The sequence below is a fragment of the Pygocentrus nattereri genome, chromosome 23 (assembly GCF_015220715.1).
Source record: "Pygocentrus nattereri isolate fPygNat1 chromosome 23, fPygNat1.pri, whole genome shotgun sequence".
In the NCBI taxonomy this organism is placed as follows: domain Eukaryota; kingdom Metazoa; phylum Chordata; class Actinopteri; order Characiformes; family Serrasalmidae; genus Pygocentrus; species Pygocentrus nattereri.
In genome coordinates, this window is record NC_051233.1 from 15,658,603 (window position 1) to 15,671,690 (window position 13,088).

The 13,088-nt window shown below is 37.9% G+C and overlaps 1 protein-coding gene across 9 annotated transcripts in view; it reads right to left on the reverse strand.

Moving 5' to 3' along the window:
* Positions 1-13,088, reverse strand: part of mast4 (microtubule associated serine/threonine kinase family member 4) — a 170,951-nt gene that overhangs the window by 116,350 nt on the left and 41,513 nt on the right. For all 9 annotated transcript variants that reach the window (XR_005129511.1, XM_037533498.1, XM_037533497.1 and 6 more), the window contains exons 2-3: positions 11,392-11,545; positions 6,234-6,361 (exon numbers count right to left, since the gene is read on the reverse strand). Coding sequence is in view for 8 of the 9 variants with exons in the window: in XM_037533498.1 (XP_037389395.1) it covers positions 6,234-6,361; positions 11,392-11,545 (282 nt within the window). In the remaining variant the exon portion in view is untranslated. The remainder of the gene's footprint in view (positions 1-6,233; positions 6,362-11,391; positions 11,546-13,088) is intronic.

Genomic DNA, 13,088 nt, shown 5'->3' on the forward strand with positions numbered 1-13,088 from the left:
CAAATTTTCCATAGCAGGTGGGTGTTTGGGGCTGCGGTTTTCAAAGCTCTCCACACCTATTATATAGGCAGTAATTAAAATAAATTCAAGATAATTGCTATAGAATCGTGAGAGCTGCTGACACTTTGACTAATGGGGTCCTTTTGGAGGAAAGTACTGTTAGGGTATGGAGAGCATGCCATTAAGACAGAGCAGCAATGTCAAGGCATTTGACTGAAACATCACTGGCAAGAATAAATTAATAGCATTTCCAGTGAGGCCAAACAAAGCAAGACTTGGTACATGGCACATGTATTTTTAATGAGCTTGTTGAAAGGGCTGGTTTACTAAGGAAAACTATTTTTTTAATATTTCAATTAAGAAAGCAAGATTAGCTATTGTTGAGTTTCAAAATATTCATATGGCCCATGTATGCAAACAGTGAATATTGAATTAGTACAGCAGTCATTATCTTAAATATTAGTATTATTAATCATAGGCATATTAGTCTTAAAAGGCACAGCACCAAAAACAGCCTAATTCATCTTGATCAAACCTGAAATTTTACCGAGGCATTGATTAATCTAAATTAATATAATTAGTACTGATAATACAATTATTCATTTTCATTTTATAAAGCTATAAGACAGCATACTGTTGACTTGAACTTTATTTTTTTTCCAACAAAATACTGCTTTTTTGAAAAACAATGCTTTCTTTCACAATCCTCCAAGTTCTAGATAATAACTGGGTAAGTGTGAGGTATAGACTCCAATACACCCCAATACACTCTAGGCAGATAAATAACTAGCCTAATACCTAGAATCTGTAAGCATTTCATATTTAATTAAAAAGTATGGACCTTCTTTTTCCCACAAAATTGTTACACAATACTTTGAAGTTTGTAACCACAACTATAAACTATAACCACAAATTAAACTATCTTTGAACTACCCAGAACTACCCATAAATGTTTACCTAGTACTATGATGGGTGTACATTAATATCTAGAACTTAAAGTGCAGCAATTTCAACAATTCTGCAAAACCAGAGGAATTTCCAATAACAGCACTTGCTAAACATGTCCTGCGCTGTAATCTACCATGCACATAATGTGGGAACATTAGTTTACAGGCTATGAGCTTTGGTCTTATCATATTTAGCCATACACACATCACACTTTAGCCACATTATCATAACTATCATACTAGAGAAGAACAGCAGTGCTAGATGTGGCCAGGCACCAATGTATGCCATAGTGTTGTGTGCACATTCATTAAAAATAATCATTTAAAAGTTTTGCACAACAGCATGTGGCATCCTTAATAAGCAATAAGTGATGTTAAAAATGGTCATGTAAAAAAATTCACCAAAACCATAAGCACTACCAAGGAACACACATAACACACAGTAAACACATGATTTAAAGCATGCCGTTTCACTTTGTTCAGCATGTATTTAATTTATCTGGAGGATATATGAGATGATCAGAGTTCCTCTGAGACAGGGTTTCCAGCAGTGTATTCTCTTTTATCCCAGTCATCTTTTAAAAACACATACAGTAGACATCAGTTTCAAAAGTCCAGCAAAAGATCCTGTGTCCCTTAGCAACCTGAGGTATTCAAAGAGATAAGCTTCCTCAGTGTGTGTGTGTGTGTGTGTGTGTGTGTGTGTGTGTGTGTGTGTATGAAACGTGCATAATATCTTTCCAAGGTCACACATAAATCATTGCTGTAGTCCACAGGCAAACGTTTTCTCTAAACACCATGAACATTCCCAAGACATGCTCTCCCCTCTTTGTTTTCCAGGGGTATGTCCAAAAGGGAAGGGCTGGGATGAGGGAGCATTAGCAATTCAATAGGAGTAAACCCAAAGCTGGATGGCTTAGTGAACCAGCATTGATTTTCACTAAGGCTGGTTTAGATGCAGGGGCATGTTAACAGATAGATAAAGCTAAACACTGCTATCAGTGGTGAGACTGGTACCAAAACATACATGCATGCATAGATAGTTAAATAGACAGACAGGAAAAAAAAGACAGACAAAGAAAGAAAGAAAAAAAGACAAAGAAAGACAGAAAGAAAGAAAGAAAAAAGAAAGAGAGAGTGAGAGATAGACAGAGAAAGAAAGAAAGAGACAGACAGACAAAGAAAGAAAGAAGGAAGGAAGGAAAGAAAGACAGAAAGACAAAGAAAGACTGAGGAGAAACTAAAGAGAAGTAGAAGTAGAGACACTTTAATATATATTTTATTTAAGCGACCTTGGGTTTGTGAAAGGCGCTATATAAATGTAATTTATAATTATTAATTTATTATTATTGGGTGAATAAAACCTTTGGAACAAAATTAAACTGAACAGAAAGGGAGAGAAAGGGAGAGACAGAGAGAGAGAGAGAGAGAGAGAGAGAGAGAGAGAGAGTGAGAGAGAGAGAGAGAGAGAGAGAGAGAGGGAGGGAGAGAGAAATAGAAAAAGAAAGAAAAGGTGGAGGAGGGAGAGGAGAGAGAAAAAAGAACAGAGGGAAGCAAATGAACAGACAGAGAAAGAGAAAGAATGAAATAAAAAGACAGGAGAAAATAAAGATAAAATAAGACAAATTAATCTGTACAGAGAGAGAGAGAGAGAGAGAGGGAGAGAGAGGGGGAGAGAGAGGGGGGAGAGAGAGAAACTGACAACGAGAGAGCGCAAAAGACAGCGAGAACGGGAAAGAAAGACTGAAAGACAGAAAGAGTGCAAAGGGATAAGAGAGAAAGAGAACAAGAGGGCAAGAGGACAATAGTGAGAGACAGAGAAGGAGAGAGAGAGTGCAAGTAAGTAATAGAGTGAACGAGAATGTGAAGAACCTCAGGCGATCAGACTGGCTCACAGGAAAGCACAGCGGATGCAGCCGCTGGACAACGCTAATGTTTGTATTGCTCTGACCCTGATGCTGTTGATCATTCATTTTAGCCAGGAGCCCACATGGGACCTGGCCACAGCTGCTGAGAGCCAAATAAGACGTGGCAGGAGCTGGAGACCTCAGAGCAGGCTGCAGACCGCTCAGCAAAGACTTACGTTAAGCTTCTCGGATGCTTCTTGTAGTTGCAGCCCATGTAATTTACAGATCACTAGGGCCCTACTCAGAATTTTTTAAAGAATTTAGTGATTTCGCTCCAAACCTAGCTGTGTGCGATGATAAAGTAATAATTGTAGGAGATTTTAATATCCATTTTGAGAAGGCAGATGACCCACTAAAAAGACATTTACTTCAATCCTAGAGTCTGTTGGTATTACCCAAAATGTAACGGGGCCTACACACTACTGTAGTCACACATTAGATTTAGTTCTGACACTAGGTCTCAACATAGACAGGTTTAATATCCTGCCACAAACTTCAGCAATCTCCATCCATTACCTAATTTCATATGAGCTAGTCATAATATACGTACATCCCCTCGCTATTCTACAAAGCGCTTAATAAAACCATCTTCTGCCCTACAATTTATAGAAAACCTCCCAGGACTACCAACCCCAGTTTCCACTACATCAGACCCAATGAAGCACCACTTAAAATAAAAAATAAATAAGACAGAAAAAGCTTGCCCCATGATATAACGATAAAACCCATACCTTGAAACAAACAATACAGAAACTAGAGCGGAAATGGTGACAAACCAAGCTGGAAGTGGTCCACTCTGGATGTTATGTAATTTCAGAAGGTTCTCCTTCTGAGTCCAAAAGTGGCAAGAAATAAATTATGAGATTTAATTTTTAATCTTGCTGATTTCCCAGGTACACCTGGTTCAGCAGCAAAAAATCTTGGAGGCAGTATCACTAGAACAGCTTTTTTACATCCAAGATAAGAAATGCCCTATCCCTGCATGACGCAGAAACATTAGTACATGCCTTTATTACTTCTAGGCTAGACTATTGTAATCCACTACTGTCAGGATGCACTAGCAGGAATTTAAGTAAATTCCAACTAGTTCAAAAATGCTGCAGCCAGGGTCCTCACTAAAACTAGAAAATTTGATCATATCAGTCCAGTTCTATCATCACTTCATTGGCTGAGCGTTAAATTCCGTATTGATTACAAAATTCTTTTATTGACATATATAGCCCTACATGGGCTTGTCCTGAGTATCTGCAAAACCTTATTTCCTATTACAGGCCACCACAATTACTCAGATCACAGAGTGCTGACTTCTTAATAGTTCCCAGAATTCATAAGGCTGCAGCTGGGGGAAGAGCCTTTTCTTATAAAGCCCCCAAACTCTGGAATTATCTTCCCGAAAATGTGTGGGACTCAGTCACAGTCACAATCTTCAAATATAGGCTGAAAACTCACTTGTTCAGTTTAGCGTCCAATAGTTAAATGTTCCCCTTAGATAAAGGCTGCAGATCCAGGGGTCCATCGACACAGGGCATTATAGTAAACTGAGACGCAGGTGCTGTCGCCCCGCCGCTCACACGCGATCACTCCGGTTTGTTGGCGGTGGAGCAGAGGGATGCAAACTGTTTCACAGTGCTCCCGTGTCTGTGTGCCCTTCTGGTTTGCTCCTTTTAGTTAAGCCGTCATAGTCAGATCATTAGCCACACTAATGTTCACATTCTCCATCTTACATACATACAAACAGAACAAAACTAATTCCATCTCTCTGCCTTTTTCCAAGTAAACGACTGGCCGGACACTGATGGATGACTGACTGTCGAGCTGTTCTGCTACCCACGCCCCAGCTATCGCCACTTGCCTTGAACTAGTTGGCCACCCTACATTGGAGTTTTCATGTACTACTACTACTACTACTACTACTACTACTACTACTACTACTACTACTACTACTACTACTACTACTACTACTACTACTACTACTACTACTACTACAATTTTGTAGCTAGTTTGACCAGAACACAATAGGTCCCCCTTTGTGAGCCTTTTTACATTCATGTTAAAACTTTGTCTTTACTGGAATTCTCTGAAGCTACTTTGTGACATCATCAGCTGTAAAAAGCACTATACAAAAATTGATTGATTTATTTATGTAACACCATTCACACAATATCTTATAGGCACTATACTAAAGGATCAAAGGTTTACAGATATTTCTTCTGAAATAAAGGGTATTAAGGTGGAGCTTTCCCCTTCTATTCTTTTAGGAAGGCTTTACATTAGATGTTGGAACATTGCTGCATTAGTGAGGACACTGTAGTTTTTGACAAGTTCTGGATCACAAATGCCACTCCAACTCATCCCAAAGGTATTGGATAGCGCTCCATTACTCCAGAGAACACAGTTCCACTGCTCCACAGCCCAATGCTGAGGGGCTTTCTACCCCGCTAGCTAATGCATCCCATTCTATTGGCAATGCTTTTCTGAGGAGATCATTAAGCTCCAATTATTAAGCAATGGGTACATCTTAAAGGGTCCATATCACAGAACCTAAATTACTCAATTACAGAACTTTCACTAGTAAAGTTTCCTCAGTAAATATAGTTCAAAACTAAGCTGCAAAGCCAGTGTTTCAGTGTTTTTGTGATGTCACAAAAAAACATTTATTTCACATATTTCCACCTAGGGCAGTTTAACACTGAAGTTATAAAGTGTATTGCAGATTGGACAGCTTTTTGAATGAGGCCCAATGCAGGCAGCCAATCAGAATAGAGCTCCCTTACACAGATCTTAGTTGTTATTATAATATTATAATATTTAATAAATCTATTTAATCATTTAAATAAATAACATCAAAATTATTATTGAATTCACTATTTAGAATGAGTGTCTGGATACTCTAGGATGTATCATGTAATTAGTGTGTTAACCATAAATATAAACTGACCAGAGTTATTATTTTCATATTGGTTCCAAGGCTCTAGTAAAATCATTCTTTTACAATAGGGTTATCCTAGACATGGAAAAGGATTTGCTAGCTGTGGACTACACAATCGCTGCTTTTCTTCATTAGTGTCTGATTCAGTGACAGATGAGTTATGTTACTGAACTGGGACTGATATGTTCCCAGACAGCAACCTATAAGTCCTTTGTATTATCATGAAATAACTCCTTGTTCTCCATCAGACTGGCTGAGTCCATCAAAAAGAGACACACAACACTGGCTTGTTCACCGATTTAAATACAAACAGTGCCACCCAGTGACTTAACAGGAAATCTACAATTGGAAATTGAGCTTTCAGAATGCCCATCTGATGAGATCACTCATATTGAAGAAAACAGTCTTTGCAAAAGTAAAAGATAAAAAAGGAAGTGTTTAGGAACTTACCAAACTGGCTGTGAGGGAGGGAGCTGACTTGCCCAGGCTTTGAGAGCGCATGCGCACCAGGTTGGAGCTTTCTGACCCCGTGGCTGGCCATGACTGCTGAGTGGACACATACGGCAACAGGTACTTTCCTAGAAGATAGATGTATTAACACTAACATTTCACAGCAATTCAAATAGGTCTTATAGTGGAGCTTCAATAGAAGCTCTAAATCAGAGGTGTCCAATCAATTTCACAAAGCTTCTGCAGGTTTTCATTCCAACAAAGCAGAAGCACACCTAAGTCTGAAGACTGAGACCAACTGATTAAACAAGTGAAATCAGGTGTGCTTTTGCTTGTTTGAAGTGAAATACTTCAGCCAATCTGAACTTCTGTGGACACAATTGGTCACCTCTGATACATCTCCCATGCCATGATCCTGCTTTTTAATTTCTGCACTGTGTCTGATTCACTTATAGCAGCACAACACACACTAACATGCCAGCACCACATCAATGTCACTGAAGCCCTGAAAATGTTCCAAATAATACCTGCTCTATGGTGGTCCTATAGGGGTCCTGACTATTGAAAAACAGGGTGAAAGGGAGCTAACCAAGTATGCAGAAACCGATAGATTACATCTGTAATTGAGGAACTACGGTTAAGTGCATCTATGGTAAGTGGAGCTGATGAAATGCAAAGTAAGAAACAAGAGACTATGAAACTGTTCAGTTAAAACAAGTCAGGTTTGCAAGACATTATTTTAACCTGTAGTACCAGAACACAAGAAGATGTAAAATATAAATATTGTCCTCTAACATGATACTGCGATACACCTAGAAAAATTTCATACTACTGAAGTGTCAGTATTGCCATGGCCTAATTAACATTGCATAACATTTAATGAAGTCTAGTGGGGCTTCACTAGAAACACCTAAATAAACATTAGCATTGCATAACATTTTGTAGATGCATTCTAAGGCTACATATACTGGCTAAGGCTTGAAATAGATTTAGTAGTGAAGATCTGAAGAGTTTTGTTTGACATGAGCTTAATGGGTTAATGAGCTAAAATCTTGGCTCAATCCATTTAGACAAGATCAAGGAAGCTGTGAGACAGTTACATAAGAGACACTGGTTCACAAGAAATAACAGCTTTCCACTTTCATGACAGGACTAACTACATTAAACGGACCTAGCTAAACTGTTTTTTTAAACACATAATTTGCAAATAAATGAATGAATAAATAAATAAGAAAAAGAGCAGGACAAATCAAATAAACCTGTCAGAAAAATAAAACTATAAAGACAATGATATAATGGGCTGATGTACAGTAAGCAACTTGTAATTATACAAGTTATACAGTTACTGGTGGTGCTTTACAGACTCCATGTCTGCAGTAATTTGTGCTAAACTATGTGGGATTTGGGGGTGTAAATGTATAGTACAATCAGGTTCCCAAGGTCTACCTTATCTTCTTAGCCCACTCCTGTCCCTTCTGCTCTTTCTCTGATTCTGCCTCAGCTAAAGATATTCTAATTATACTACAGTAGATGGCAGCAAGATACAAATGGGATTTACACTGGATATGTAAACAAACATTTTGCCTCGTTCACAATGGCCTCTATTTAATGTCAGTGAAACTGAAAGTAAGAACTAGCCAAAGAAGTTTGTGTATATAAAACAAATAGTGCTGTTTACAAACATGAGAGAATTACTGAATCTTGACATAGGGCAGGTTATCTTTTAGGGCTGTCCCAATAAAGTTTGTTTTTGTCTCTAATCCTGATCTGATGTCTTTAATATTTGCTGAGTCCGATCTGAAATTTGTATATGCTGTAGACTGGGGTTCATTTCCCTGCCTAGGCAAGCAACCTATGCTATACTATCCCTGTAACAGTCTTTGGCCAAAACTCCCAACACTACTTTTCCCTACGTCTATAAAATGATCTAACTGTCAGTCACTTCAGATAAGAGAGTCTGAATGCGCTTTGTTGCAATGCTGTGCTCTGCCCTATCCCCTTTATGACTAGATGAGATGGCTGCAGATGTCTTTCTGTTTCCTTCATTTGACTAAGACCTGTCAGAGAATAGAGCTCAAACCCATGGTTCTTAATTTTGACAATGTGTAACGTCAGAGAAAAACTCATTTGCTGATTAATCAAAAACCTATTTTATTATTTAAGAATATAAAATGTTGCAGATTTGCAAATCTAGTCTCATTCCCATTTAGAATGCACCAATATTATTTCTTTTAAGTGTGTAAGCAGTACACAACTTCACATATGGCAAGTTTAACAATGTCTTGATGAAATGTTGCATAATTGCAGTCAAAAAAAGGGCACTATAAATATAAGTGGATGTTAGTCTGTTTTTATTTACCAATTTACAACAACTGCGGACTACAGACTGCATGTTAACTTCAAAAAGCTTGTAAATAATGTCTTCAAGTCAACTCTAAAACAGTGGTGGGAAAATATCTGTTAAAATATATTTTTTAAACCTCTTTGAACTGATATTGTATAGCTTTAATTATGGCCCCTCCAAAAAGAGAATCAGTCAGACTTTTAAGCTACATTAAGGCTTTTCCTTAAAACAATATTTCTTTTAGCAATTTAGATATTACAAAGTATCAGGGTGCATCAATCACTGTGCTTATATGTTCAGAATTCTACATGAACCAATGTAACCTATGCTTAACCTGTGTTTAATAAAATTGCAGGCAGCATCCACTTGCCACCAAGAGGTTCTAGGAGGTCCCTCTAATTTTGTGATTCTCGTTATGGTGGCCCTAAAGGACATATTCTGCTCACACACTGTCTCTTTGCTATGCATCTCATATTATCAAAATTCCTCTGAGGAGCCCCTTCACCTCATCTAAACTCTTGCCCACTCCTGACTGACCTTTGTAGAAATTTTAAAATTGAAATCTAATTCAGCTCCCAATAATAAAATAATGGAGCAGAGCCATAAAATTTAATTTGATGCTTAAGAAGTTACACTTGTCAAGAGAGTGCAACAGTTCAACTTATTAAAAAAGAATATAGGCTTGTGATTTCTGTAATGTTGCACTGGTTCTTAATGGTGCATTAAGCATTGGCCACTAAACCTTATTGTTTCAAGTCATTTAGAGACATACAGTGCATAATACTTGGGATGTTATTTCTGGGTAACTGAACTTGCCAGCTGTTGTCTCACATGAAGTCAGGGACATGTTAGCTAAACACAAATAAATAAACAACTGGACAAAATCAGGGGGAAAAAACCTAAATAAATATTTTTTAAAAGTTTTATGATGGTACCTGCAGCATTTTGTGTGCCAATCCTTTAATTTATATTATATAATTACAATAAAATAAAAATATATCATTTTATAATTATAAACTCCCCATTGCACAGAATCTTCAGTCGGCCAACGACAGCTTTACAATGACCCTGTTCCTCCAGCTCATTCTTCAAGAATATAGCTTTTAATACATTATTTATAAAAAGTACATTTTAATGAAGTAATCATGACGGTCCTAATTCAGTAGCTGCAGCCTCACTTTTAAGTATCAATAAGTGACATCGTAATTTGCATTCTTCTGAATATTAAACTACAAGACTGCCACAACCAATGGCCATCACACAAAAGATTTAAAAATAGAAGTTCTTTAGATTTTCAAAACAGGCTGTTTAGTATGCACTTAAATGATGCTGTTTGGCCCTCTATTCAGCATCGCTACAATTCCTCACTTGTTAATGTGCATAGAGAGTGTATTCACAATTGAGTGTTGTCTTGCTACTGTGTCGCCTTTTACATATCAATAAGCAGCTGTCTGGCCTCTCAACCTGAATAAAGAACCATCTTCTCCCCAGTAACCAGGCCTGTCCTGCACACACAACTGCTTCTGTTATTCTGTTCAGTGGAAAGATGTTAACAAAACAGTGTGTGCAGTGATATACTCAGTCATGCATGGTGAGTGAGTCTTTCAGCCTTAGCAAGATTATAGCCACACCTTTCTGAAATTATATTTAACGCATTTTGTCTCGCTAGTAGAGCCAAAGGGGAATTAGCTCAGCCCTCTCACACAGTAAGCTCAAAAACATCCTACTACCATTTCCAGCTCCAAGGAGCCTGAGGGAAGCACCCTTTTTCCCAAAAGAAAAGAGGAATAACTTAATCTAAAACAATCTGAGCCTTGAGATACACATTTATGTTACAGGAGGTACAGTGAATGTGCAAAATCTGCTAACCTACTCAGTCAAAGATGGCAATGGTGCAAAAACAGGATATAAGGGAGGAAAGCAGTGACTCCTGTTCTGTGTGGAAGAGACATTCATCACAGGACTAAGGAAATGCCTATTTATCATCACACAGTGTGGTCACAGCTTTGTAAAAATTCTCTGCATGTTCAAGCAAGCATTGAGAATTAAGTGCTGGGGGCTTGATTGAATTAAACAGCTACATAACTGATTAAACCACAGCGCTGCCAGGAAACTGGCCAAAACCTGAAAGATAAAGCTACACTAACATGGCGCAACTCCAGCTACACGTTTTTCTTTCAGTTCAATTTATTTTACACTAAGAGACCTAAGCATGGGAATAGAAGGAGTGCAGCAAATGTTCTTTTTTTTTTAAAAAAGCTTAAGGTCATATGCATGCAATTAAGATTTCATGAGCCAGAAGCAAATCCAATCAAACATAAAACTGCATGAGAACCATCAGTAGGAGTTACATTTTCAAAACCATAACTGTTACTTGCATAAGAATTAACATACAACTTTGCATGCACAGCTTGGACAGCTTAACCTGATTCTATTTTAATAACACCCTTAAATATTTAATCTTCACACAACTGTGCGTACCACTGCTTTGACTCTGATGGTCCACAGGTTGCTGAAAAGTGATTTACTAATAAAGTAAATGGGTATTACATTTTATTACCTATATGAACCCGACAGGCCCAATATCAGACACAAAAAAAACAAAAAGCTTGTTTAAATCTGCCGGAAGAGGAAATCATGTCTTGTACTATGCATTCCCCCCAGTCCCCCATCAAAAATAAATAAAATTAAATAAAATAAAAACTTAAATAGTCTGCTTCTTACTCACTAAGGCCTAATCGGGAACATCATTAAAATATCATTACTATATGTAAACTCATGTCATAACTTCATGAATGTTACTGAAGACGTTACCTGTAAGTGCACCACCCAGACTCCCTCTACGTAGCTGTTTCCCGTCTTCACTGAGCTGCCGTTTGAATTTGAGCGGCAGGCTGGAGCCACAGGACACCTCAGGGTTGCTCGACTTGCGGAAGGCCACGGAGGGGGGATACAGGATGTTATCCAGCTAGCGGAGAGGAAGAGAACAGATAAACACAGAGATTAATCAGGGGAGCATCACAACGCCATTACAAAGACCATATCTCTGACAGTATTACACAGAATGGTACTGTTAAATTGGTACAGAGCCTATTAATCTTATAAGAGAGAAATAAATGCTACTGTTTTATTCATAATTATAACATTTGAACTGAAATTGGTGAACAATCTGTCAAGTTCAAGGATCTCAACATAGGATTTAGTCTCCAGAGGAAATCTCCAATGCAGCAAATCACTTGATTATTTTTTTTCTCATGTCAGTCATATTTTACTACATACTTTGTTATACTTTGTGTTAATTCAGTCAAAACTGGCATTTAAGCTACACTGAATACAGGCTAGCAGCAGGGACTTCATACTTCACTGATTTTCAGAATGCTCACCTATAACAAGCAATTTACTCCCTTTTAAGATCTTGAGCATAAGGCAACCATTCTTTCACCTCCTACCATGCAAAGTTCAGCACAATCCTTCAGAGTCACATAGTTTCTGCATGATCTACATTCCAGACACACACACACACACACACACACACACACACACACACACACACACACACTTCTTTTCATTATGTTCAGCAGGCTGCTCAGATGTACAAGTTGTGTATGTACATTTGTAACACATTACTTACACTACATTTGATATTTTATACACAGATGTATAATAGAGGATACATTTAAAATATTAAGCTGCTTTTATATCGATGGGTTATATCAGTCTAACAAGAAATGTGGAATGTTAAGACGTAATTCTGTCTGTTTTTCAAAATTACTGCATCGGTCAAATATTTAAAATTGAATTGTGATCACATGACTTTGCGTGGATAATCGCAATCAATGCTGTGGTTATCCACTTGACAACTGCTACCGTTAACTTCCTGAAAATCCACTGCTTTCCACCAAACATTGTCGAGTGAGGTCTGTTAGATGTGTGTTTGGCTTGCTTGTGATATTGTAGGCTGTGTGTACTACGGTGATAACTAACCTCAGCCTGAAAGTAACTATACCCAGTCTTTATCGAACGAGATGTCTGACAAAGTTTTGAAAGGGAACATCCCATTCAAAAGGCTTTTCCTCCATTATTCACTGGTTCAAAGGGTGGAGTGAATTATAATACAATCCGATTCATCTGAAGGCTTATTCAAGTGAAATTGGTATTACCTGGGGACGTGCAAAATTTGAGTGATTACTGACGGTATCTGTGATTTTAATCCAGTAAGAATCTGCCAGGTCCATATTACAAAGTAATACTTCTGGTGGGAATTACCTGCTATAATTTGCTAAATTCAGAGCTCCTCATTTATAGTAGTCCTGCTTGAATCGACATCTCAGCAATGTAAAAACAAAAGCAGCTAACTAAAAAAACTAACTAGGCTAATGCTGGTTTCCTACGCCATCTTGTTTGAATTTTCACGTTCCACCTTAAATGCTGCAGGGTTAGGGTTAGTTACTGCTGCACCATTTAAGGTGGAACATGAAAATTCAAACATGACGCTGGCAAATAGGAAGCTT